The sequence below is a fragment of the Berghia stephanieae genome, chromosome 4 (genome assembly GCF_034508935.2).
Source record: "Berghia stephanieae isolate SIO BIC M18660-M18661 chromosome 4, UCSD_Bste_1.3, whole genome shotgun sequence".
In the NCBI taxonomy this organism is placed as follows: domain Eukaryota; kingdom Metazoa; phylum Mollusca; class Gastropoda; order Nudibranchia; family Aeolidiidae; genus Berghia; species Berghia stephanieae.
In genome coordinates this window covers 80,841,712-80,869,470 of record NC_088363.1, presented here as the reverse complement: position 1 = coordinate 80,869,470, position 27,759 = coordinate 80,841,712, and the positions used below count along the sequence as shown (strand labels likewise).

The 27,759-nt window shown below is 38.5% G+C and overlaps 1 protein-coding gene across 3 annotated transcripts in view; it reads right to left on the bottom strand.

Moving 5' to 3' along the window:
• The window catches only part of LOC144972106 (prolyl 4-hydroxylase subunit alpha-3-like), a 39,614-nt gene extending 14,328 nt beyond the window's left edge, over window positions 1–25,286 (bottom strand). The window contains exons 1-6 of one of the 3 annotated variants that reach the window (XM_078913195.1): window positions 25,021–25,286; window positions 18,694–19,282; window positions 7,390–7,562; window positions 4,028–4,756; window positions 1,994–2,052; window positions 576–752 (exon numbers count right to left, since the gene is read on the bottom strand). In XM_078913195.1, coding sequence (XP_078769321.1) covers window positions 576–752; window positions 1,994–2,052; window positions 4,028–4,756; window positions 7,390–7,562; window positions 18,694–18,932 — 1,377 coding nt within the window. In that variant the 5' untranslated portion in view covers window positions 18,933–19,282; window positions 25,021–25,286. The other 2 variants (XM_078913194.1, XM_078913196.1) reach the window with 2 other exon arrangements.
• Window positions 25,287–27,759: the final 2,473 nt, after the last annotated feature.

Sequence of the window (27,759 nt, the reverse complement as noted above, 5' to 3'; positions counted from 1 at the left end):
TGTGTGTGTGTGTGTGTGTGCGTGCGCGTTCATCTCACATACACACACACACACACAGATAGGTAGATAGATAGATAGATAGATAGATAGAGATAGATAGATAGAGAGAGAGAGAGAGAGAGAGAGAGAGAGAGAGATCTTGTATGGTGTCATGTTTGATTTCCGAAGTGGAATGGGGCTGTTTCATGACGTAACTACAGTACTCTTTTAATAGGCCATGGGCTGTTTACATTCTTACGCTTTGTAAGTTTTGAAATTCCCCTTTGTTAGATTGACATTCAATGTCTGCATGTGTCCCTTTAGCCATTTCCCTCAGTGTCCAAACTCCAATCAATATATTCGTTCGTGATTTATATAAACAAACTATTGAAAAGATTTACAGGAATAGAAACATCACCATGCAAATGTACTTTACAAGTATGTAAGTTTTTTTTTCTTTCTTTTATATTTACATATGTAGCATGTGTAAGTCATTTTCGTCTGGCACCACTTTATACTGTAAGCATGCCACGCCGCTGCATATTCCATTTTGTGTATTGCTAAAAAAACTCAAAAAGCTGTTTAACTCGTCCCACCTTCTCCTTGGCCATGTCTTTGATGTGTTCGATCTCATGAGGGGATATGACGTCATGGAATTGATGTATGTCAGGGGAGATGTGTAGAAGTTCCACCTTGTACCTGAGATATGGGTTGGTGTGTCGCCAGGAGCACACCAGCGTTGGAGACGCTGGTAGAGACGAATATGAAGACACCTTTTGGATAATGAAATCAAAATTTTGACAATTTGCACAATGCCAATGACAACACAGAGCTATCTGTTTTAGATTTTAGAAAGTCAAAATTGAGTTGTTTTTTTTTTTTTGAATTGAGCTTTAAATAGCGCAATATCCATTAAATGTATTCAAAGAGCTTTACAGGGGGTCCCTGGTCCCATGTAAGACGGGACAGACGCCTGTTAGGCGATATTACAATTTTTCGGACAAAGAAAACGCTGTTAACGGCCAGGTACTCGTTTTACACCTGAGTACGGTGAGAGAGTGTGAGTAAAAAGCCTTTTCCAAGGACTCACCTATGCGCTGAGCGCGAGGCTCGAACCCAGGACCTTCCGGTCCGAAACCGAGTGTCTTACCATTAGACCACATAGCCAAACCAGAGTCAGATTGAATAATCTGCACTACATGATGTGCGGCTATGTGGTCTTGTGGTATGACACTCGCCTTCGGATCGGAAGGTCATGGGTTCGAGTCACGCTCCGACAGGCGCATGGTTCAGTCCTTGAAAAAGGCTCTTTACTCACATTCTCTCATTGTACTCAGGTTTTAAATGAGTATATGGCCGTTAACAGCTTTGTCCTGTCGGAAAAAAAATTGTAATATCGCCTAACAGGCATCATTTGTAAAGCGCTTTGAACACATCTAGTGGATATTGCGCTTTATAAAAGTTCAAGTATTTAAAAACTTTATTTGTGACAAACCAACTTAAATGGCACCATGTCGATATGATTAAGTTATTAAAAATAGAATTCATTGATGGTGTACGTTGACGTAAAATACTCACAATATCCGCCAGCCGAATATAACATACCAACACACAAAACGATATGTAACCTTGAATGTTTGTAGTCTGATTGGTATAAAGTTAGTGAGAACTAATCACTAAAAACTTAATAGTAACAATAATAATAAAAACAAAGAGTCGTGTGACATCAATTTTTGTTCCTTCTATAGTCAAAATGGTCACACTTGGGTTGAGTTTAAACATTTCAGAGAGGAAAATAATTACCGTATTTTCAATTGATAAGAACCAAAATATATATATATATATTATATATATATATATATATATATATATATATATATATATATATATATATATATATATATATATAAGAGAGAGAGAGAGAGAGAGAGAGAGAGAGAGAGAGAGAGTCTTCAACTTTGTTCGACTCTTTTCAGTCGAAAATCAGTAGTTAAACAAAGACAAAAATATTTACCTCTGATGCCTCACGACAAAGTTTTACATAGTTTTTCATGATTTCATCTGAACTTTGACCTGAAAGTAGAGGAATAATGGGTAAAATTAACTTGAAAAGTATATTTACACACTCATGAAATTGACACAGTCACCGGTCTGCTCATGTTTCTTTAACAGACGCTCAGACATCTTTGTACATACTTAGTAAAGGATAGGTCTTCCTAATGACTCGTATTTTTGCTGCATGGGCCGAAAAAGGACAGTTTTTATTGGGGTTTTTTCTGCGGCCAGAAGTCAAAAAATGTATTTTAAAAGCTAGATATTTGGTAAATAATAATGGAAAACGTTAAAACAAACAGATCTCCACAATCAAAAACTAATCAAGATGTTCTTAATGGGTGAGAATGTTTGTTTTTTATACTTTTGTCATCGAGCGCCAAAACGTCACAAAGTGCGCGTTTTCACTACCTTTACGACAAATTTTAAGGACTTTTCAATAAAAATTGTGTTTGGAGCCACCTATTTTTCGAATCGTCATAATTTTCTACACCAAATTGTGTAATTTGTTTGCTGGTTACAAAAAGTGCACAAAACGCACGGAACGGGCCACCAAGCGAACGGACTATGGTGAGGAGGAGGAGGAGGATACAGAGAAGAGATATGGCCCCCTGCAACTTCTCTACATAAAAAAAAAAAAATTTCGACCCGCTTGAAGAACTAAAAAAGACGAGTACCTTCATGTTCGAATGGAAATCCGGATATAAAGGCATGCGAGAATAATAATAATAATAATAATAATAATAATAATAATAATAATAATAATAATAATAATAATAATAATAATAATATAATAAGAAGAAGAAGAAGAAGAAGAAGAAGAAGAAGAAGAAGAAAGAAGAATAAGAAGAAGAAGAAGAAGAAGAAGAAGAAGAAGAAGCGCTTTACAATAACAACACGTAGCATGTAGAACAAGACATGACGCCTGTTAGGCGATAATACAATATTTTCCGACAGAGCTAACGCTGTTAACGGCCATATACTCATTTTACACCTGAGTACGGTGAGAGAATGTGAGTAAAGAGCCTTTTCCAAAGAATCAACTATGCGAACCCAGGACCTTCCGATCCGAAAGCGAACCACAAGACCACATAGCCGCACGAGATAAAATTAACCACAAATAACAAGTGACAAAATGGACCATGTAAACTGTCGTTTTAAATGTTTTGCTGCACTCTGAAAAAATTTCATTTCGGGAAGTCCCAGGTTTGAGAGTTTAATTTGTTCACAAAGATGAGGGTCATTTTAATCAATCGATATTTGACAGATGAGTTTTCGTAAAGTCGATTTTTCTTTTTGAGATTTTCAATCCACGAGATAAATTGAAATATAAGCTTAATTTTAAACATCAAGTGACACAAGAATTTCCTAAGATTTGTGTGAATTTATAGTTTAAATATGATAAAATAATAGACCGAATGAGAAATTTTAGGGGAAATAATACTCGATGTCTCAAAACGGTAAAAACAGAATTAGGGAGTTTTGGGAAACCGCTCTTCAGTTCAATGTCGACATAATACCGTGGCGAGACTACGGGTCACATGCGACCTACAGGTAGTCTGCCTTACTCTAGAAAACAACGTATTTAAAATTATGGACAGAAAACTCGTCCTTCCAATATCGGTCGATTTGATTACCCTCATATTAGCGAAAACTCTCAAATTCTGGGATTTGCGAAGTCTTCCTTGAAGTCCCAGGTTTGAGAGATTTTGCCAAGTTGAAGTTCATTTAATTGGATCGATATTTGAAGGACGATTTTTCTGGCCATATTTTTAAGTCCAGTTATCTTTCTTCCCAGAGTTAACTAGTTAAAAGACGTCTTTGTCTTGTTTTTTTTTTTTTTTATTTTTTTTTTTTGGGGGGGGGGGGGTTTGTTTGTTTTTTTGTTTCTGTTTTTGTGTGTGTGTGTGTTTTGTTGTTGTATTTTTGTTTCTTTGTTCAGAGCAGTATCGCAATTCCCGTCCATGCCCTAAACAACCAGAAAACAACAGCCTACCTTTTGTATGAATTGCTTCAATTTTCTTCTTCAACTTGTCCATTCGTTTCCGCTCGCCTCCATTACTATTTGTCTTGTCTCCATGGTAACGCTCCGACTCGAGAAGACTGTACCAATGTTCAGCTTCCGTTTTCAACTTTTGATTGATGGCAACGTTTATTACATAGGAAAAGTCTTTAAAATCTAAAACATGATAATTATAATTACAGGATTGCTTAGAGTCTATGTGGGTTTTCAATTCTATTTTATTTGATTTATCACGAATATCATCTTTATCTTCCATCCTAGAATTGCTATTGGTTTTATTATTGCCTTTAATATTATTGCTTATATTATCACTTTTATTATCATTATTTTCATCATTATATTTAACACTATTGCCACCTATATTACTGCAGTTTTTATCACATGGCTCGATGTCAGTAATATGAGTATTGCTGGTACTAGAAAATAAATCAGTAATCGAGGTGTTGTAATCGAATCTTCGCAGTATCGTTCTTCCTCCGATATCCATTTTTAGACTAATGCCTATATTATTATCATTTGAATCATCGTTTCTGTGCTGTGTCCGAGGTGTAGCTGAGTTACTGGTAAAGTCATCGGTGGATCTGGGATAGAGGTCGTAGGTTGACCCAATTCGTATCAACCCCATGGCGCTGTCCTTCACGTCCTGGGTTCTCGGCCATCTCGTCCATTTTGAGATGACGTCACGCATTGCTCTCAAGTTATCTGGGGACAGGGATAATATAAATAATCCAAAGAAAAATAATATTTAAAATTGAGATTTTATATAGATAGCGCAATATCCACTAAACGTGCTCAAGGCGCTTTACACGGGGGTCCCTGGCCAACAGCAACATTTAACATGTAGGACGGGACATTACGCCTGTTAGGCGATATTACAATTTTTTTTGGACAGAGACGACTATTCCAAATAGACAGACAATAGAAATATACGTTATTTATACAATTTGTTTGTCGGTTTATATGTGGTGTATTTATACATTCGTGTTTATGTTTAGGTATTAAATGCATTAGTAAAAGTCTAGATCTAAGCTAGAGCATTTATATAGTGCAATATCCACCAAACATGCTCAAGGCGTTTCAAAGGGGTCACTGGCAACAACACTTAACATATAAGGACGGGACATAAGGCCTGTAATGGCGATATTGCAATTTATTTTCGACAGAGACAACTATTACAAATACTGCCGTTGTTTTTAAAAACACAGTATATGCAATATTAACCAAATAGCACATACTGCGTTCTTCAATAAAACGGCAGAATAGATAACAAATAGAAATAATATAGGTTATTTATACCCTTTCTCTGTAAGGTTGTGACCTCTCACCGTGCCTTTTCAATTTATATACTGAATTTATATTCATAGAAATAGAGATGATGCACGGCGTAGTTGTGAATGGAAGAAACATCAATAACTTGAGATATGCAGATGATACAGTACTACTTACTGGCAACAAACAAAGAAGACCTGCAGAAACTAGTAGATGAGACCAACAAAATAAGTAATAATTATGGATTGAAAATTAATATACAGAAAACGAAAATAATGGTATTCACACGAGCAGAGGAAAAAAATCAGAGCCGTCATAACAGTAGATGGGAAAGCAATAGAACAAGTACATTTTAAAATATAATTGAGCTTTATATAGAGCAATATCCACTAAATGTGCTCAAAGGGCTTTACAAGGGGTCCCTGGTCAACAGCGACATTTAACATGTAGGACGGGACATGACGCCTGTTAGGCGATATTACAATTTTTCGGACAAAGACAACGCTGTAAACGGCCAGGTACTCATTTTACACGGTGAGAGAATGTGAGTAAAGAGCCTTTACCACCAAGGACTCAACTATGCGCCGAGCGCGAGGCTCAAACCCAGGACCTTCCGACCCGAAAGCGAGTGTCATACCACTAGACCACAGAGCCGCACAGTACAGACTTATACATATCTAGGACAGGACATCACAGAAGACGGCAGATCTATTTCAGAGGTCAAAATAAGGATCAGCATTAACAAAACAAACTTAATGAAAATGAGAAAAATCCTCACTAGTTTAAAAATATCAACAAAAACTAAAGTACGTATGGCTTAATGTTATGTTTGGTCCACATTCCTATATGCATGTGAAACATTAACCATAACGAAGGAGATAGAAAGAAAAATTGACGCCTTTGAGATGTGGGTGTACCGCAGAATTCTGAGAGTACCATGGACCAGAAAGAAATCAAACATGCTGGTTCTTGTTGATGCAGACCAAAGGTCCAGAAAACTGTTGGCAGACGTTAAAATGAGAAAACTGACTTATTATGGACACATTCGGAGACACAACACCATCCAAAAATCCAATGCACTAGAAGGAAAAGTAGCTGACAGAAAGGCACGAGGCAAACCAAGGAAGTCCTGAATCGGAAATGTGGAGGCAACAACTGGCAAAAAGGTAATCGACTGCTCGGTAATGGCCCTTGAGCGTGAAGAATGGCGTCAACACACATGACATTCAACCCCTGTAGGGAGACGGAACTCCGGTAAGGCAAGGTAAGGTCTGTAAGGTTATATGTGGTGTAATTATACATTTGAAGAGTACAGGGGGAAAAACCACAGATGTCCAGTTTTTTTAAATTTTCGTGACTGCCCCCTTGAGTGATGTTAGGCGTCTAAATTCCCCCTCTACAGAAATAACATCGAACAGAAAAAAATACCATTAAAGAGTTATGGTTGTAGTTTCTATCTATAAAGGGAAAGTTTATAGTTAACGCCCTGATATCACTCAAAGAGGGCAGTCAGAAAAATTTCAAAAATGGACAACTTTGGTTTTTCCATTGTACTCTTCATTTGTGTTTATGTTTTTGTATTAAGTTCATTAGTAGCTTATTTTTCTTCGTTTCTCAGATAATGATGTCCATCTTTTCTTTTACATCGTGTATGTGGAGATGTTAAATACTCAATAAAGTTGTAAAACACGATAAGATATTCTTCATTGCCTAATGTTCTACGTGGACTAATTTTCATGTCAGATAACCCAAATTGTTATGGGACCGCGTCCATTTTTAATTGATTCTATAATCCTATTAATAGGTTCAACGCTGAAATGATTATAATTGTCTTCATCATCATCATCATCATCATCATGATTATCATCATCATCATCATCATCATCATCATCATCATCATCATCATCATCATCATCATCATCATCAACAACAACAACATCATCATCTTCTTCTTTTTCTTCCTCCTCGCCTTCATTTCCTTCATCTGTTCCCCCCCCCCCCCCCCCCCCACACACACACCTATATCACTGTACACTACAAAGTCATATTATTATTGCCACTCTTACCGTATAGGGCGTTCACATTCTCCACCTGACGGCGGGAGGAATCCACAATCCCCGTGACGTCATTCCACTCCTTAGCCAATCGTCTTACCAAACGAAATCCGATGACAGGGTGAGACAAAGTCCCCGCAGCATTAGCGATTGACCGGTGCTTGACCTCGATACAATCCAGATAGCTGTCAGGGGAGATAATTAGAAGAGATCAATACATAGATAGTATGCGTTTGGCTAAGAAGCTCACAACATTGCCATACGGGCCAACACACAAAACTATGTATAACCATGAACTGTTATAGTCTGGTTAATACAGTTTAGTGAGAATTACTCAAAAACATGGATGGCAAAAAACAATATCAATGGGCTGAATGAGCTTTTAATATAGCGCAATAGCTACTAAACGTGCTCAAAGCGCTTTACAAGAGGTCCCTGGCCAACAGCAACGCTTAACATGCAGAACGAGACATGACGCCTGTTAGGCGATATCACAATTTTTTTTCGAACAGAGACAAAGCTGTTAACGGCCAGGTACTCATTTTATCCTGAGTACGGTGAGAGAATGTAAGTATGTGACTATTTGCCGAGCGAGGCTCGAACCCATGACCTTCCGATCCGAAAGCGAGTGTCATAACACAAGACCGCAAAGCCACAAAATACAGTCAGATAAAGATCTGAACAATAAGTGTGTATGAAAAGTGCCAGACAAATCAGGAAAGAAAAATACAAAAAAAAAAAACCATCCCAAAAAATCAGTCGACCTCGACTGGGGATCGAACCTCAGACCTTCTAATTACAGCAGTCGACCTCGACTGGGTCGACTAATTTTTTGGAGTGTTTTTTTTTTCTTGTATTTTTCTTTACCGCGGTAATCAGAAGGTCTGAGGTTCGATCCCCAGTCGAGGTCAATTGAGTTTTTGGGATGTTTTTTTTTCCTTCTATTTTTCTTTCTTGTTTTGTCTGGCACCTTTCATACACACTTGCTCTGATCTTTATTTATTTAGACCGTGTCTACTGCTCCTTTATGTCTTAATTTAAAATACCGTCAGCTTGGGTAACTTAGGCCACCCTGGGTAACTTTGGCCACCCTGGGTAACTTAGGCCACCCTGGGTAAATTAGGACACACTGGGTAACTTAGGACAACCTGGGTAACTTAGGACACCCTGGGTAACGTAGGCCACCCTGGGTAACTTAGGACACCCTGGGTAACTTAGGCCACCCTGGGTAACTTAGGACACCCTGGGTAACGTAGGCCACCCTGGGTAACTTAGGACACCCTGGGTAACTTAGGACACCCTGGGTAACTTAGGACACCCTGGGTAACTTTTTCAAAAGTATCATTAATGACAGCTTATCAGATCTATTGAGTTATTAACAAAGATAAAAGCTACATTATGTAATTTAACTCTTAAAATAAGCAATTTTGTTGACAGTACTTTATTCATTCTCGTTTTACTAAGTGTTGCTGTCGGATTGGAACATCATGTAAAGCGTATGGTACACATTTGCGGAATTTGTATTTTCATTCTTTTTTTTCGGGGGGGGGGGGGGGGGGGTTAGTCTGATTATTTTGTTTGCATTGTATTGCTGTTTTGTTTTGTATTTTGTTTTTGTTTTTTTGTTTTGTTGGGTTTTTTTTTTGTTTTGTTTTTTTTTTGTTGGTTTTTTTTTTGTTTGGGGTGGGGTTTTTTTGGGTTGTTTTTTTTTTCTTTTTTGTTTTAATTATGGTTTTGTTTATTGTTTGTATGCATTTGATTGTCGCTGTCGGGGAAAAATTACCCCGTGACAATGGCAAGAAATGAATGACGTGGTGATTAATGAATTATAAAACCCACACAGTCTTCGTTGTTCAGTGTGGACAATAGTCATGGATTGTTCATTTGGACGATCGTTGTTTACCACTCAGGGACATATTGAACCGGAAGTGTGTTTGTCATGTTTTTGATGTCGTTGTCGGGGAAAATTACCCCGTGACAATGGTGGGAAATGCCTTGGCGATTAATGAATTATAAAACACATACAGTCATTGTTTAGTGTTGTCAAATAGTCATGGATTGTTTATGTGTAGAGCCATTCTTTACCACTCAAAGACATGCGGAACCAGAAGTGTGTTTGTATTGTTTTTGATGTGGTTGTCGGGGAAAATTACCCGGTGACAATGACTTGGCGATTAATGAATTTAAAACATATACAGTCATTGTGCTATGGTGTGGTCTCGTGGTATGACACTCGCTTTCGGATCGGAAGGTCATGGGTTCGAGCCTCGCTCGGCGCATAGTTGAGTCCTTGGAGAAGGCTCTTTACTCACATTCTCTCACCTTACTCATGTTTAAAATGATTACTACCTCGCCGTTAACAGCGTTGGCTCTGTCCGAAAAAAATTATAACATCGCCTAACAGCAGGTGTCATGTCCCGTCCTAAATGTTAAATGTTGCTGTTGGCCAGGGACCCCTTGTAAAGCGCCTTGAGCACATTTAGCGGATATTGCGCGATATTGAAAAAAAAAAAGCTCAATTGTTCAGTGTGAACAATAGTCATGGATTGTTTATGCCTACAGCCGTTGTTTACCACTCAAACCGGAAGTGTGTGTGCAAATGCGTGTCTCGTCGTCTAAGAACGGTATTATGTGCTGGGGTCAGTTAGATGTGGAAAGTTATAGCCAACAATATGTGAATCATGCTGTCAAAACGGTATTGATGCTGTGAGTTTTTTTTTTTTTTTTTTTAAACTTGAGCTTTTATATAGCGCGCAATATCCACTAAACCTTCTCAAAGCGCTTTACAAAGGGTACTTGACAAACAGCAACGTGTAACATGTAGAACGAGACATGGCGCCTGTTAGACGATATTATGAATTTTTCCGACAGAGACAAAGCTGTTAACGGCCAGGTACTCATTTTACACATGTGTACGGTGAGGGAATGTGAGTAAAGAGCCTTTTCCGATTACTCAACTATGCGCCGAGCGAGGCTCGAACCCAGTACCTTCCTATCCTATACATAGCGAGTGTCATACCACAAGACCACAACATCCTCCAGTTAGTTTGGTTAGTTGTACGGCCGTTGTTTACCACTCAAAGCAACGTGTACATATTTGCAGGTCTGACAACTGATAACCTAAATAGGTTTCAAAAGTCGTGGCGTCACTTCCCTCGTAATGACGCATAGCAAATGGTTCTAAACTATCGGAACAATGACAGACGCCCTTATGAAATACTTCTAATTCTCCGACGAGCATAAAAGTGTATCCAGAGTAGAAAATCATTCTAAATCTGATCATATTTTGACTTTTATACATTCTGATCACATGACATAGTGAAAAAGTTCTAGCCAGAATGAAGAAATAAGGAGTATCGATTTTCTTTGTTCAGAACCAAGCTGTTGGTTCTGGGCGGACGTGACATCAGTCTCTAGAATCCTATTGGTGGTTCCTCTGTGACCTCTTGTCGCCTGTCGAGCTATTGACACGGATGCCTTTTTATTATCCTTATAGTAGGAGCCTTCAACTCCGGCTGTAAAGGATACGCTACTAGGACTGTGAATAAAGGACCACATAATATGATGTTTGACGTCACGAGTGTGGCGGTTTCGACATGAAATCCAATCCATTTACACCACAATACATTCATCAATGTTTTATTTGAGTTACCCCCCCCCCCTTTGCTATAATAATGCTATAAATTGATGGTATTGATTTAACAACAAAGGGACATAAAAACCTATTGGAATATCATTATAGAAGGAACGAAATGGACGTCACTCAGCTCTTTTAATGACAGCTTTCACTAGATTATACCAACCAGACTATAAACGCTCAATGTTATACATAGTTTGTTGTGTTGGTACGACATATCCTACTGGCATATGTTGAGTGAATTTTACATAAACGCATAGCTTCAATAATAATAGTAAAAACATGGTTATGATTCAACAACAAAGCCTCTTAAAATTCGTTGGTAATATTGGTATTGTGCGGCTATGATGGCTGGTGGTATGACACCCGCCTTCGGTTCGGAAGGCCTTGGGTTTGAGTCCCGCTTTGAGCGGCACATAGTTAAGTCCTTGGGAAAAGTCGCTTTACTTGCATTCTCTCACCATACCCAGATGTAAAATGAGTACCTTTCCGTTAACAGCATTGTATTTAATCTGTCATAATATTCGTAATATCGCCGTACAGACTTCATGTCTTGTCCGACATGTTACGTGTTGCTGTTGACTAGAGTAGTAGTAGTAGTAGTAGTAGTAGTAGTAGTAGTAGTAGTAGTAGTAGTCGTAGTAGTAGTAGTAGTAGTAGTAGTAGTAGTAGTAGTAGTAGTAGTAGTAGTAGTAGTAGTAGTAGTAGTAGTAGTAGTAGTAGCGTATAGCTACACCTCCAAATTCATTTCGTCAACCCAGCTTCGAAAGTCCTGAGGTCGGTTTCATAACCACCTTCAAGTTTAGTAACTGGACAGTGAAGGAGGATGTGATCGCTGGTCTCAGGAGCTGCCTGATATTTTCGGCAGTCACTGTTCCCAAGTTTCTATCAGCACATATTTGATGCAGTTCTGCCATGTCCAGTTAAGAGGCGATTTGAGGAAACCCAGTATTTCCTGGCGTTATGGAATGCAGGCACTCTTTTAGTTGGATCTTTTACGATGTTTCCTCCTCTTGGTGTTTCCCTGTTCCACATTTCTCTCCAGTTTTCCTCCACACTTAAGTCTGCCATTTTTGTCAGGAGGAAAGGTTTTCTCGATTTGAATCTTGTTGTTGAAGGTGCCCCCTTTATGATTATTTTTATAGGAGTGTTATCTGTGGCTTCATCAATTATTGCGTGCATCCTTTGATTTGCGCCTTGTCGTCTAAGACTTGGTGGTGCAATGCCGCTCAGTGTTGGGAGCCACTGAGTTGGACTTGACTTGAGACATCCTGTTATAATTCTCATTGATTCTCTTAATCGGATGTCAATGCGGTTTACGTGTGGGCTCATCCAAACAGGGGCACAGTATTCTCCCACGCTATAGCACAATGCCAAAGCAGACGTTCTCAGTACCTGTGGTGAGGCTCCCCAGGTGGTACTTACGAGAAGGATCATCACGTTGCCGTCGTACAGGAGCTTGTGTGCTGCCATGACCCTGAAGGTGATACCAACCTAGACCCAATCCTGCTGGAACAGCTGAAGATGAGTAGCCAGACCAATAATGATCCAAACCGGCGTCCAGACAAGGTTCTTCCTTCTCCTGGACCCACACCTCCAACTCAATGTAGACTAGAGAACCCTTGTATAGCGCTTTGAGTACATTTAGTGGATATTGCGCTATGTAAAAGCTTTTATTTTTTGTAGTCATCTCTAATGTCTCCCCTACGACTGCTTCGGTCAGGAGAATGGGGTGAGGTGAGGTGAGGTGATCAATGTTTCTTTGTGATTGGCTATATAAGGTTTTTGAGCCGGAGTTTATCCCGGTTACTATAGTGTGAAACGGGGGACGAAGTGGCCGAGTGGATAAGGCATTGCACTGTGACCCGGAAGGACCCGGGTTCGAGCCCCGCTTAGGGAACTTTCGTTTTTTTCCTTGAGCAAGATCATTAATCCCCAATTTGCTCACTCGGACAACATGGGTGAGTCCTGTTGACATCAGACATATTGATTGATGAGTTATCTATATTCCTTCGTGGAATGCCAAGGCGATGATATCTTATGATGTCGTGGTGAAAAAGGCATAATTTAATCTTTATTTTTTTTTATAGTGTGAAACGGACAATAGCAATAGCCTGCCATCCTTTGGAAAAGACGCTAGTCTATCGCAAAGTACTTTCCGCCAAATCTAACAGACTCAGCTACCCATTCACTGCTGGGTGGACAGGGGGGTCAGAAAAAAAAATCTCGACTGCACCCGGGATCGATCTCGGTCCCTTTGCGTGTGAAGCGAGTGCCTTACCGACCAAGTGAGATATCGGGGACCCCCCCCCCTCCACCCCCCCCCCCCTCTCCGTTGTTAAGTAGTTTGTTCATTTTCAAAGCTGTTATACTCCGTTTTTCATTTTAAATTTTCATTCTCTATTGTCTTCTGGCACTTTTCTATTCACTTCATATCTTGTTGTTACCAACATAAGTGCCTGCTCCACTCACTTTTCTGAATTAAAAATTCACCCATACACCGGAGCATACTCAATGTCTCAATCGTTTCTATGTTATATGTTTGTGTTGAGAATATTGGCTATTAAGCTTAACTGCTGGTCAAAATTATTCGCGATGGTGGTGTACGAACGAATCGGCGGTCTCAAGAAGTGGGTGAGAGAGGGATCTAGTAATGACTTTGAGTTTGAAACGAATATTTTTTTGTGTTCGTTGATAGCTCACACGGTAGAGCCACGCTCTCACCTGCCAGGCGGAGTTGTCGTACCAATAAGGTCGCAGGTTCAAACCCCACCACCGCCGCGAAAAAATTTTCATTCTCTATTGTCTTCTGGCACTTTTCTATTCACTTCATATCTTGTTGTTACCAACATAAGTGCCTGCTCCACTCACTTTTCTGAATTAAAAATTCACCCCATACACCGGAGCATACTCAATGTCTCAATCGTTTCTATGTTATATGTTTGTGTTGAGAATATTGGCTATTAAGCTTAACTGCTGGTCAAAATTATTCGCGATGGTGGTGTACGAACGAATCGGCGGTCTCAAGAAGTGGGTGAGAGAGGGATCTAGTAATGACTTTGAGTTTGAAACGAATATTTTTTGTGTTCGTTGATAGCTCACACGGTAGAGCCACGCTCTCACCTGCCAGGCGGAGTTGTCGTACCAATAAGGTCGCAGGTTCAAACCCCACCACCGCCGCGAAAAATTTTCATTCTCTATTGTCTTCTGGCACTTTTCTATTCACTTCATATCTTGTTATACTCCGTTTTGCACATTAATTACCTATAATCGTTTGAGAAAGCGGTTCACACATTTACTTTAATTCATGGTTGAAGATAGTATTTAACAGACTTCGCTTTAACGGGAATGTGAGTGTCGTCGTATTCAAGGTTCCCAATTACATGCTGTGTCATTGTTGTAATCAGTCTTCATTGTTTTCGAAAATTAACACGTTGAAAGGGTGTGAGTGGGTTTAAAGGTGTGGGGAGGGGTGAGGTGAGTTTGGCGCGGGGGGCGGGCGGGGGGTGGGATGTGAAGGGGGGGGGGGGCAGGGAATCATTGCCCATTCATAGTTAGTTCAGCGTTCGTGTTATCACTAATTCTTTTCCATTACCCTCACTTGATTGGGTTATTGTTGAGAACTGTGTCGATTGTAAAGTGTCAACACGCCGTTTCCGTTTTAAATAATAGAAGAGTTTCAACGATAATGGCAAAAATATGAAGAGATGTGTGTATGTGTGTTTGTTTGTCTGTGTGTCTGTTTGTTGTGTGTGTGTTTGTTTGTGTCTAAAAGACTGCCAGACAAGCAAACACTATTTTTAGGGGGGGGGGGCCTCAATTTTATTTTATATGTGAGCAAAACTCGTAAAAGCACACAATTCATGAATAACAAAATGCATAAATAATAAATTCCCTTTATTCATCCCATAGGGGAAATTTGTCTTTTTCTATATCAAGGAAAGACTGGAATAACCCCAGCGTCAGCCGTAATGCAACGCCGCAAATTTAGCTTGGGCAGGGTGATTTGCTCAAAGCGTAGCCATCGTTAAGTTATAGCCTGACACTGAAACCCAAAAAACTGGCAATTTGACGTCATTATTTGTTTTTTGCACCGCCTAGTTAGTTGAAGTTAGTAGTGCTCATGGAAACAAGTGGTCCCATTGAATACAACTCACGATTTGTTTTCTTTTGTGGCCAAATACTGGCATTTTGACGTCATTTTTTGGTCAGTGAGGCAAAAGTTAACGACGTCAACGCTCAAAGCCAGACAATGAGGCAGGTTGTCGAACTTGGTACCTTTTGGGTGAACCAAATTGATGTGACTCAGCTCCTTGTTATTATTTTTAAACAGCCATTTTGGCGATTAGTTGTAACTAAATTATGTCAATCTGGCCATAAACGTTCAAAGTTTGTGTTTTGGTACGTTATATCCGGCTAGCGGATGTTGTGAGTATTTTATCTTAACGCATAGCATCAATAGAATACAAAGGTGACGTCACTGAGCATTTTGTTGTTATTTAGAGACCGCCTATTAGTTATTAGTTCTCACTCAATAAAATCAATGAGACGTTACGTAAACGTTAAAGGTTACACACAGTTGTATGTGTGTGTGTGGGAGTTGGTATGTTTAATTTGGCTGGCGGATGTATGAGTATTTTCCCTAAACGCATAGCACCAATCGGCAGTGTTCGAGAGCGATCAAAATTATCATGCGAAACGTGCATCTTGTGTTTTATCGATTGGATATCGAGAAAGTTCACAGTAATGAAAACACCAACAGCGGTAAACAGTACAAGTGAATAATTACTCGATACAAATATAATAATTTATCGTCTGCACCCAATCAATAGCTGGGTCCGTTTTTTTACAGTTTCATTACGAATGGCATTCGGTGCTTCTCTCTCTCTCTCTCTCTCTCTCTCTCTCTCTCTCTCTCTCTCTCTCTCTCTCTCTCTCTCTCTCTCTCTCTCTTTCTCTTTCTATCTATCTATCTATCTATCTATCTATCTATCTATCTATCTATCTATCTATCTATCTATCTATCTATCTATCTATCTCACTCTCTCTCCCTCTCTCTCTGTCTCTCTCATTCTCTCTCTTTCTTTCTTTCTTTCTTTCTTTCTCTATGGTTCTCTCTATTTCTCTTTTTCTATCAGTATTATTTCTCCGTCTCTCTCTCACCTGTTTCTCCATACTCTCTCTCTCTCTATCTATCTATCTCTCTCTCTCTTTCTTTTCTCTCTCTCTCTCTCTCTCTCTCTCTCTCTCTCTCTCTTTCTTTCTCCCTTTCTCTATTGTTCTCTCTATTTCTCTTTCTCCCTATTTCTATCGCTCTTTTATCTCTCTGTCTCACTCAACCTAGTTCTCCACTCGCCCCCGCCCGCCCTCTCTCTCTCTCTCTCTCTCTCTCTCTTTCTCTCTCTCTCTCTCTCTTTCTCTTTATTTCACCCTCTCTCTATTGTTCTCTCTGTTTCTCTTTTTATCTCTCCCTATTTCTATCACTCTTTCATCTCTCTTTCTCTCTCACACCTATTTCTCCACTCTCTCTCTCTCTCTGTCTCTCTCTCTCTCTCTCTCTCTCTATCTATCTATCTATCTATCTATCTATTTATCTATCTCTTTCTTCCTTTCTTTCTTTCTTTCTTTCTTTCTTTCTGTCTCTATCTTTAGTTTTAGACCTATTTCTTCCTGCAGTTCTGATAACCCAATTCCTTATGGCCTCATTGCTGTGGTAGAAATCTCAAAAAAATGAGACAAAACATTGTCCATTACAACAAAAATGTCAAGCTAGGCCCATAAGTAAGTTCGGATGTCAGACCTGCATATATGTACACCTTTCACACAACGTTTCTGAGCATGTCTTTTATTATAAGATGACGAAATCGGAAGCGATTGAGGGATAAAATCAAATATTTCTTACACTCTTGCATTTTTTTTTTTTTTTTTTGGAATAGGATTCAGTAGTCGTAACGTCACTTCCTTCCTTATGACGCATGGTAACTTAGTAACACTGGCTCTAAACTATCGGAACAATGGCGGACGCCCGTATGAAATATTTCTCCGGCGAGCATAAAAGCGTTTCCAGAGGAAAACAAAACCATAAATTTGATCATGTTTTGACTTTTACACATTCTGATCACAAGGCATACGAAAAGGGAACGAAAAGTTCTAGCTAGCATGAAGAATAAAAAGTAATGATTTTCTTTGTTTAGAACCAAGATGGCCGCCGTTGCCGGGCGTTGACATCAGACTACTGAATCGCATTTGAACTTTGTAGTTCTCAATGCGCATCCGAGTGCTCGGGAAAGGGCTGGGTACCCATCTCGCATTCCAAAAAGCAAGAGCGTATAAGAATCGTGTATTATTCTATTCTTCTCTTTATATAAAATGGAGAGGAGATCGTATTGCAGCAATTACAGATGACAAAAATCAAAACTTAAAAAGCTCGAGAAGCAATCAAACGTGTTATTATATCGATAACTTGTCATTGAACCAGTTGGTCTACTCTGGAAAAACACCTATTTATAAATTTGGCCAAAAAAAATCGTTTTTCAAATATCAATCGATTTGAATGACCTTCACCTTTGTAAAAACTTTCAAAGCTGAGACTTGGCAAGATCTTCCTTAAGTCTCAGGCTTGAGAGGTTTTGCCAAGATGGTGGTCATTAAATCGATTGACAAGTTTGAAGGACGAGTTTTCTGGCCAAATTTTTTAAAATGCGTTTTTCCACATTACAGCAGTTAACACGTTAAGACCAATGCTAAAACTGCCCGGAGCCCAGAACTGTGAGAGAATTGAAAACCAAATGGATGCAATAAAATCAGTGGTACGGTCTTTGCTTCCTACCCGAAAGGTACCGAGTTCAATCACCCGCCGCTGCGTTGTGTGGCCTTGAGCAAGTCACCTCGCCCTAGCTCACTTTGAGGCGCTGCTCTGCGGCTGACGCCTGGGTTATTCCAGTCTTCCCTTGGAATAGACCCTAAAGACAAATTTCCCCTTGGGGATGAATAAAGGGAATTTTCTTCTATTTTTTATTTATTTTATTTTCGCACATTTTATTGGTGTGAAATTAGGCGTAAAAGGCAGCTGATTGGTAATTAGAAATATTATAGACTAATCTTTTTGTGCACATGAAAGAAAATCCAACGTTTTACTTTTTGGGCCAAATTGCCACTCAAGTAGAAGGAGAAAGATACAAATAATGGTGAATAGAATTACTAATATCATACCATTTGGTTACAAAATATCTACTAATCTTACTTGGAGGGGTGGAATCAATTTATTCTTTCATTTCTTCGTATCTAAATTGAGCTTTAATTGAGCTTTATATAGCGCAATATCCACTAAATGTGCTCAAAGCGCTTTACAGGGGGGTCTATTTATATATCTAGCTATCTTGATATCTAAATATATATATATATATATATATATATATATATATATATATATATATATATATATATATATATATCTGTCTGTCTCTCTGTCTTGTCTGTCTGCCTGTCTGTCTGTCTATTTCCAGTATTATTTTACTATCTCATTTGATTAAGACAAGCAGCGTGTTTCCAGCATTTTGCTTTTTCAGGGCCAAACTATTGACCCTATCTATTGTTTATCCATGTATTTGTCTGTCCGTCTGTCTGTCTGTCTATCTGTCTGTTTGTATGTCTGCATGTCCATCGTTTTGTCACCTTACCTTTTAATTCGTGAAATCCAAGTTGCATTCTCTCCCTTCATCTCAGCAAGCTCCAGCACTTTACCCAAATGCGTTATCAGTTTTTCTTCTTGCGATATCAATGACGTCATCGCCGAGACGGATGACGCGACTTCCGTCTCTACGCCATGAAAACGAGTTGCCATAGTAACGATGATCCATAACAGTAAAAATGCTGAGCCTCCTATCCCGTCAAAGCATGTTGGAGAAACACACGGCATTTGAAAAACAAACGTAAAGAGAAAACCCCACCTCTAACCAGGATATTTAAGAGGAGATGTACATTAAAACTTTGGTCAGACAGCGAAATTGTTTGAATAAGAGCACCATGATGTTGAGTCTGAGATTCAGTTTAGGATACTCCAGAGAAGAAGTTAACTTTACGATGCCAAAACGACTAGTTCATTTTGGCCAGAAAGTCGCTGGTATTAATTACACTGTATTTCCTTCACATGTTTTATGATAATTTCGCCAATGTATGCTGATTGTCATTTACATTTTTGTATCGTTGCTTTCATGCTTGTCTTGTGAAAGGGGGGCATTGCTGAGTATTTTGCTGAAGTACCATCAACTGAAAGTAAATAACTGATAGTAGATCTTAAAAAGATAAGATTTAGTAAGATAATTAAAAAATCCATTTGAACTCCTCCACCGAGCAATAGGGTTTAACCCTCTCCTTACCAGTCATTTTCAGAATTTTCCCCAAAACTTCATTCACACCCACCCAACACAAAAACAGACATTTCTTACTCAAACAGAAAGCAACAAGCACATTCTATACAAAAAATTGTTTGGAAATATGAGCTCTATTACAGAATGTCAAGTTTTCTATGGCTATAGCAAAAAGAAATGAAATCTGGATGAGAAAAGTGATGTTTGCATCGTAACAAATGTGACGATTTTCCAATAGGTGGAAAGGAGAGGGTTAACAGTCGTGACGTCACTTCCCTAGTATCGACGTATAGCAACTGGTTCTACTAAACTATCGGGAACATTGAGTAGCACACTACGTCAATATCTCCATCACGACCCTTATGAACAACTCCGACAAGCATAAGAGTGTATCCTCAGAAGAAAATCATTATAAATCTGGTGATATTTTGACTTTTACATATTATTCTGATGGCATGATGTTTGGAAAATGTCAAGCCAGCAAGAAGGATAAAGAGTACCGACTTTCTTTGTTTAGAACCAATCGGTTGGGTTGCTTGGTGGAAGTGACGTCAGACTGTTGAACCCTATAATCTTTGATGCGGAGTTCCGATTGAACACGCTAGAAGTAAATGCATGATATGACATTTAAGCCAATTTCAGATATTTTCGGTGTTATTTAATGAAATGAAACGTATCTTATAATCCTTGTATCAACACAATAACAATGGCCTGAGTGACGTCAACTTTGCTCTATCTATAGAAAGCAACAACAGTTGCAATATTAATTCGTGCAATTGCTATTGTTTTTTTGCCATCCAATTTTATGAATAATTCTCACTAAACTGTATTAACCAGACTATAAACGTTCAAGGTTAAACATAGTTTTGTGTGTTGGTCCGTTATACTTCCGGATGGCAATGTTGTGATTTTCTTAGACAAGCCCACAGCATCAATATTAAAAGCTCAATTTTAATTGGATTCAGTAGTCTGATGTCACGCCGCCTAGCAACGGCGGCCATCTTGGTTCTAAACAAAGAAAATCATTACTTTTTATTCTTCATGCTGGCTAGAACTTTTCATATGCCTTGTGATCAGAATGTGTAAAAGTCAAAACATGATCAAATTTATGTGTTTAATTTCCTCCGGATACGCTTTTATGCTCGCCGGAGACTTATTCCATACGGCATCCGCCATTGTTCCGATAGTTTAGAGCCAGTGTTACTAAGTTACCATGTGCCATTAGGAAGGAAGTGACGTTACGACTGTTGAAGAGTATTGTATTAAACCCAATTTTTTTTTTGTCCTTGGAATGGCCGAACTTTTAAAAAATTAAAAATTAAAAATTCCCTTTATTCATCCCATAGGGGAAAATTGTCTCTATGGTATAGGTAAGACTAGAATAACCCAGGCGTCAGCCGCAGTGCAGCGCCGCAAATTGAGCTAGGACGAGATCACTTATACTCAATGCCAAACAGCGCAGCGGCGGGTGATCGAACTCGGTAGCTGTCGGGTACGAAGCAAAGACCGTACCACTGAACTACGATGATCCCTTATAAGTGACCCCTGATACTCAGGCCTATGTTTGTCGCATTCCAACAATGTTGTCTTTTAGTCAATATTTCTGTATGCCTATCCATCTCGTCAAGTTACCACGAAGGTAGCCTCATTGTGATGTTTGCTCGAGATAAATACGTACACGTTTTATGACCTTTGATCTTCAAACTGCCGTATGCTGGTAAAAAAAAAAACAACAAATTTTTGAAAATGGCCAGAAAGGTCCTTCAAATTATACCGATCAATTAATTTGACCCCCGTCTTGTCGAAAAATCTTAAACCTGGGAATTCCCTGAAGACTACATTGAAGTTCTAAGTTTCAGAGTTTTGGACAAGATGAGGTTCATTTTAATCCATCGATGTTTCAAGGACGAATTTTCAGGCCAAACTTTTATGAATGTGTTTTTTTATTAGTAGGGTCAAATAGAGAGAAATGGGTGGGAACGAATCACTTCCTTGGTGGTCTAAAAACAAACACAAAAAGACGAATGACGTCAGCTGCACTCACTCTATAGATTTACTCATTTTATTCTGTCCATTATTCACTTGGTATGTAGCTTCCGTTTACTAATAGATGTTGTGCGTTTAGGTAAAATAATTATAACATCCACCAGCCGGACATAACGTACCAACTATGAGTTACCTTAAACATTTATAGTCTGAGTAATATAATTAAATTAATGACGACTACTCATAAAAAAGGCTGGCTAAAAACAATAACAAGGAGCTGAGTGACGTCAATTGGATTCAGTAGTCTGATGTCACGCAGCCCGGCAACGGCGGCCATCTTGGTTCTAAACAAAGAAAATCATTACTTTTTATTCTTCATGCTGGCTAGAATTTTTAATTCCCTTTTCATATGCCTTTTGATCAGAATGTGTAAAAGTCAAAACATGATCAAATTTTTGTGGTTTTTTTCCCTCTGGAAACGCTTTTATTCCCGCCGGAGAAATATTTCATACGGCGTCCGCCACTGTTCCGATAGTTTAGAGCCAGTGTTGCTAAGTTACCATACGTCATTAGGAAGGAAGTGACGTTACCACTGTTGAAGACTATTTCGTTCCTTCTATAGTCGGTATTGTAACGTTATTTTAACGTTTGTGCACCGCCTCGTGAAATGGGACCGATCTTAGAAAGAACGAAATTGACGTCACTCAGCTATTTGTTATTGTTATTAGCCAGCCATTTTTTATGAGTCGTTTTCACTAAATTTTATCAATCAGACTATGCACGTTCAAGGTTACATATTGATAGTATTCGCTTTGTTAGAAGCTCACAACAGTGCCATCCGGAAGTATAACGGAGCAACACACATGAACTTTTATAGTTAGAACGAAGATGACGTTACTCTGGTCTTTGTCATTGTTTTTTTGCCATCCGCGTTTATGAGTAATTCTCACTTAACTGTATTAACAAGACTATAAACGTTCATGGTTACACATAGTTTTGTGTGTTGGTCCATTATACTTCTGGATGGCAATGTTGTGAGCTTCTTAGCCAAGCGCATACTATCTATAGTCTGGTTACTACAGTTTAGTGAGTATTACTCATAAACGTGGATGGCAAAAAACAATAACAAAGACCTGAGTGACGTCAACTTCGAACTATCGAACGAAGATGACATAACACATTTATTATTATTATTATTATTATTATTATTATTATTATTATTATTATTATTATTATTATTATCATCATCATCATCATTATCATCATTATTAGTACCAGGTAGATGTCAGCCATTGCAAAACATCCAAAACTATGGACAGTTTAGGATTAAAGAAATAGACGAGATATCTCCATAAGGCTCAAACCCTGGTTCTTCTAGGGCTAGTAATACGATGCAATATCTACTCAGCCATACTTCTCACATCAACTATGCTTATAAACCAATCGTACTGGGCGTTGTGCGATCAATAAATGGAGGAGGGGGGGAGGGGGGGTTGCTTAATCGGTAGCATATTGACATCACTTAATCCTGACAAAACAATGAATGGATTTCATGACATCACTTAATCATGACGACATAACAATGACTGAATTTCATGACCAAATATATTGGACGTGTGCAATGATCAGGCGATAGCCTACGCCAATAGCAAAAGCTGCCTTCTTGAAAAGTCAAAAATTCGTACTTTCCAAGGGAAATAATTTTGAGCTTTTTTTTTTTTTATATATATAGCGCAATATCCACTAAATGTGCTCAAAGCGCTTTACAAGGGGTCCCTGGTCAACAGCAACATTTAACATGTAGGACGGGACATAACGCCTGTTAGGCGATATTACAATTTTTCGGACAAAGACAACGCTGTTAACGGCCAGGTACTCATTTTACACCTGAGTTCGGTGAGAGAAAGTGAGTAAAGAGTCTTTTCCAAGGACTCAACTATGCGCCGAGCGCAAGGCTCGAACCCAGGACCTTCCGATCCGAAAGCGAGTGTCATACCACTAGACCACATAGCCATAAATAATGAAAATGTCACAAAATAGCATTACAAATCGTCTAGATATTTGTCCCTCAGCATAATCATGATATTCTCCAAAGTTTCTAAGCAACCAATCTCTCCTTTTCAACATAGTTCATTGAATCAAAAAAGTCTCTGTTCAGTTCTCTAGCTGGAGCCAAAAATTCGTAATTCTACGAATATTTCGTATCACTCGGCAAGTCTGCATAAGGGAAGCAAATAATCCGTTATTCAGGCCTATACGACATGACTATTATTTTCAATTAAATATTTCTCGATTCATATGAATGGAAAATCGAACACAATAATGTTTCGATTTTCAATTATGGTGAACTCGAGAGAGTAAACAAAGGGGTTGATCGTTCAATACTCTAACTTTTGTTAACAGCTTTGTCTTTGTTTGAAAAAATTGTAATATCGCCTAACAGCCGTCTGTTAAATGTTGTTATTGACCAGGGGGGCATTGTAAAGCGCTTTGAGCACATTTAGTGGATATTGCGCTATATACAAGCTCAATTTAATTTTAAACTTCTGGTTTTCCTAACTGCTTGTCTGCATGGTTCACGATTTGTTGAGCACTCGCCCCGTGAACGCGATTCATTGGGTTTGAATCCAGGTTGCGGCCCACATTAAGCTGTAAAATAGAAAATATCAAGTTTGGACAAACTGGCGCTTAAAATACTTCGAGGTCATCCCATACGTGTTCTATTGTAATTCTGTAGATAGAACGAATATGACGTCACTCGGGCCTTTGTTACTGTTTTTACCACCCATGTTTATGAGTAATGCTCACTAAACTGCATTAACCAGACTATTATCGTTCAAGGTTACACATAGTTTTGTGTGTTGGTCCGTTATACTTCCGGATGCCAATGTTGTGACCGCTTCTTAGCCAAGCGCACGCTATCTATAGATAGAATAAAGTTGACGTCACTCGGGGCTTTGTTATTATTTCTTGCCATCCACGTTTATGAGTAATTCTCACTTGACTGTATTATCCAGACTATAAAAGTTCATGATTACACAGAATTTTGTGTGTTGGTCCGTTATATTTCCGGATGGCAATGTTGTGAGCTTCTTAGCCAAGCGCACACTATCTTTTGTGTCATGTGTGTATTTTAAAGCGAAAAGTTCCCTATCAAAATCAAAGGCATTTTACATTCATTAATATATTTAACATTTTAGTTCATTTTTTTAAAATCAAATATAAATGTTTCATAGTTTATCTTGTAAAACATAAAATAAGAGCCAAAAAAAAAAAAAACGATCATATCTTCTAAATTGTATCAAAAATTGATAATGAATAAATAATGAATCTTCGAATAAATGAAAATGTGCCTCTGCCCTTTCTTCCTTGTGCTCTTCGTATGCGCTTGTTTAAATCAAGAGTAAAAAAACCCTTTTTTTGACTCATAACTCACAGTTCAAGTTCAACGCACATCTGAATCTGTTTTACTCCATTCTGAAAAATTATCACTGACCGATTGCATGTTACAAAAAAAAATAATCGAATAACGAGTGAACCGATTAAATAATTTTATGTGAACACAATTTACAAACACAAAGACATTCTCAGAGTCTAGAACTATTAACTAACTCACCATAGAACTATCACACTTTCATTTCGAGTACTTACCTCCCCTCCCCGTTTTTTTTTTTTGTTGTTGTTGTTTTTTCCCCCCGCTCTACCCGTCGCAGTCGTCGTCGGCAGCGATGCGTACAGAACAGTGTTTTATTGTTGAGCCACGCAACAACTGCCATGCAACGACGCATTGCGGTTTCCCCGCGTGTAATTGGTCGGCGCGCGAAGCCATCTTGTTTCTGATGGCAAGGGCGATAATAAGAAAACGTTTTGTTTATTAACCCTGTGTGAGCGGCGTTTTGATTATTCTTTAACCAGTTAACTGCTGTACTCAAAAGAAAACAAAACAAAACAAAAAAAAACAAAAAAAAAGAAAAAAAAAGCTCGTATGTATTTAAAAATTGGGCCAAAAGGTCAATTAAATCGATTGATATTTGAAGGACGAAACTCCTAGACAATTTTTTTTATTACGTGCTTTTTTTTCTGAAGTGTGGGTTAAAAACATGAGGGTCAACACATTATTAAGTCGGCAGGACATAGCACAAAAGTATATTTCTGCAGCTATGTAGTCTTGTCGTATGGCAATCATCTTAGGACTGGAAGTTCAAGGTTTCGAGTCCGGCTCTGAGCGACACATCGTTGAGTCGTTTTAAAAGAATCTCTACTTACATATACCGTATTCAGGTGCAAAATGAGTACATGACACTAAACAATGTTGTCTATGTTGGAAAAATTATAATGTAATATCTCCTAACAGGCGTCATGTCTTATCCTACACGTTAATTGTTGCTATTGTCTACGGATAGCTTGTAAAGCTACTTGAGCAGATTCGTGGACTTTTCGTCGGGATGTGAACCAAGGTCCCACGTATCAAATTCCGAGGTCCATTATTATTATTATTATTATTATTATTATTATTATTATTATTATTATTATTATTATTATTATTATTATTATTATTATTATTATTATTATTATTATTATTATTATTATTATTATTATATTTATTATTATTATTATTATTATTATTATTATTATTATTATTATTATTATTATTGTTATTATTATTATTATTATTATTATATTATTATTATTATTATTATTATTATTATTATTATTATTATTCTGTGCAACTGAAGCACCAAGAGGATATTTGTATAAGTGTGTGACCACATAGCCGCACATATTATTATACTGCATATTATATTATACTGATACTGCATTCGAACGGAGAGTGACAATTAAGGTGGGAGGAACATATACAAAATGAAAAACGAAAACCATTTAACTGTGGCCGTGAAAGGGTTAAATCGTGGCCGCGCGGATCCGTCTTGTTTCCGATGTGTGGCTGATGAATAAAGCATGTACGTAAAGAAGTCTATTTATTGGCCCTTTAGAAACGGTTTCGGTCCGGAGAAAGCTCTCTCGTGCGTTTCTTGATGTGACAAGGTGATGGAGTGAAATTCGGGAGGGGTAGAGAGAGAGAGAGAGAGAGAGAGAGAGAGAGATAGAGAGAGATAGAGAGAGAGAATGTGTGAGAGAGAAAGAGAAAGAGAGAGAGAAAGAAGGTCGCGGAGAGGGGGGGGATTATATATATATATATATATATATATATATGAAGTTGAGCTTTTGTATAGCAGAATATCCACTAAACGTGCTCAAAGCGCTTTAGGAGGGGTCCCTGACAATAAGCAACACTTAACGCGTAGGACGAGATATGACGCCTGTTAGGCGATATTACAATTTTTTTCCGACAGAGGCCACGCTGCTAACGGCCAGGAACTCATTTTAGACCTGAGTACGGTGAGAAAATGTGAGTAAAGAGTCGTTTCCAAGAACTCAACCACGCGCCATGCGAGGCTCGAACCCAGGACCATCCGACCCGAAAGCGAGTGTCATATCACAAGACCACAAAAGGTCGCAAAAAAAAACAAAAAACGGACTGGCGTCAATTTCTCTCCGTCCATAAACATCCAACGTGCAGAGAGATATACCACGATGGGCAAGGCGGGAGGAAGAGTGGAGATGGTAGGACCGTGACCGGTGAAGGGGTTTGTTGAGTGGCTATGTGGTCTAGTGATATGACACTCGCTTTCGGATCGGAAGGTCCTGGGCTCGAGCCTCGCTCCGAGCATAGTTGAAAAGACTCTTTACTCACATTCTCTCACCGAAATCACCTGGCCGTGACCAGCGTTGTATCTGTCGAAAAATTGTAATATCGCCTAAAAGGCGTGTTCTACATGTTACGTGCTGCTGTCAATGGGCAATGACCCTTTGTAAAGCGCTTTGAACACGTGTAGTGGATATTGCGCTACATAAAAGCTCAACTTTAAGCTCAATAGTGTGTTGAAGGTTCCCATTCAATGGCAAGAGACACAGATGGGTCGTAACGTCCCCTTGGGTGAATTATTAATAGAGGTCCATTCCAGTAATTAGAACAAGTAGGATTAGACGTGGAACCGGTTGTGGACGTGAATCCAATTTTGGTATTTTAAAGCCATTTTCTATTTAATTTTGCACATTACAAGTATTTTAGTATAGGTATTGTAATTAGCATGTGGCACGATATATCTATCTATCCATATATCTATCTATATATCCATCTATCTATTTATCTATCCATCCATCTATCTATATATCTATCCATCTATCTATATATCTATCTGTCTATCTATCTATCCATCTATCTCTCCATATATATATATATATATATATATATATATATATATATATATATATATATATAAATATATATATATAATTTTTTAAAATATTTACCACAATGTTTGAGAA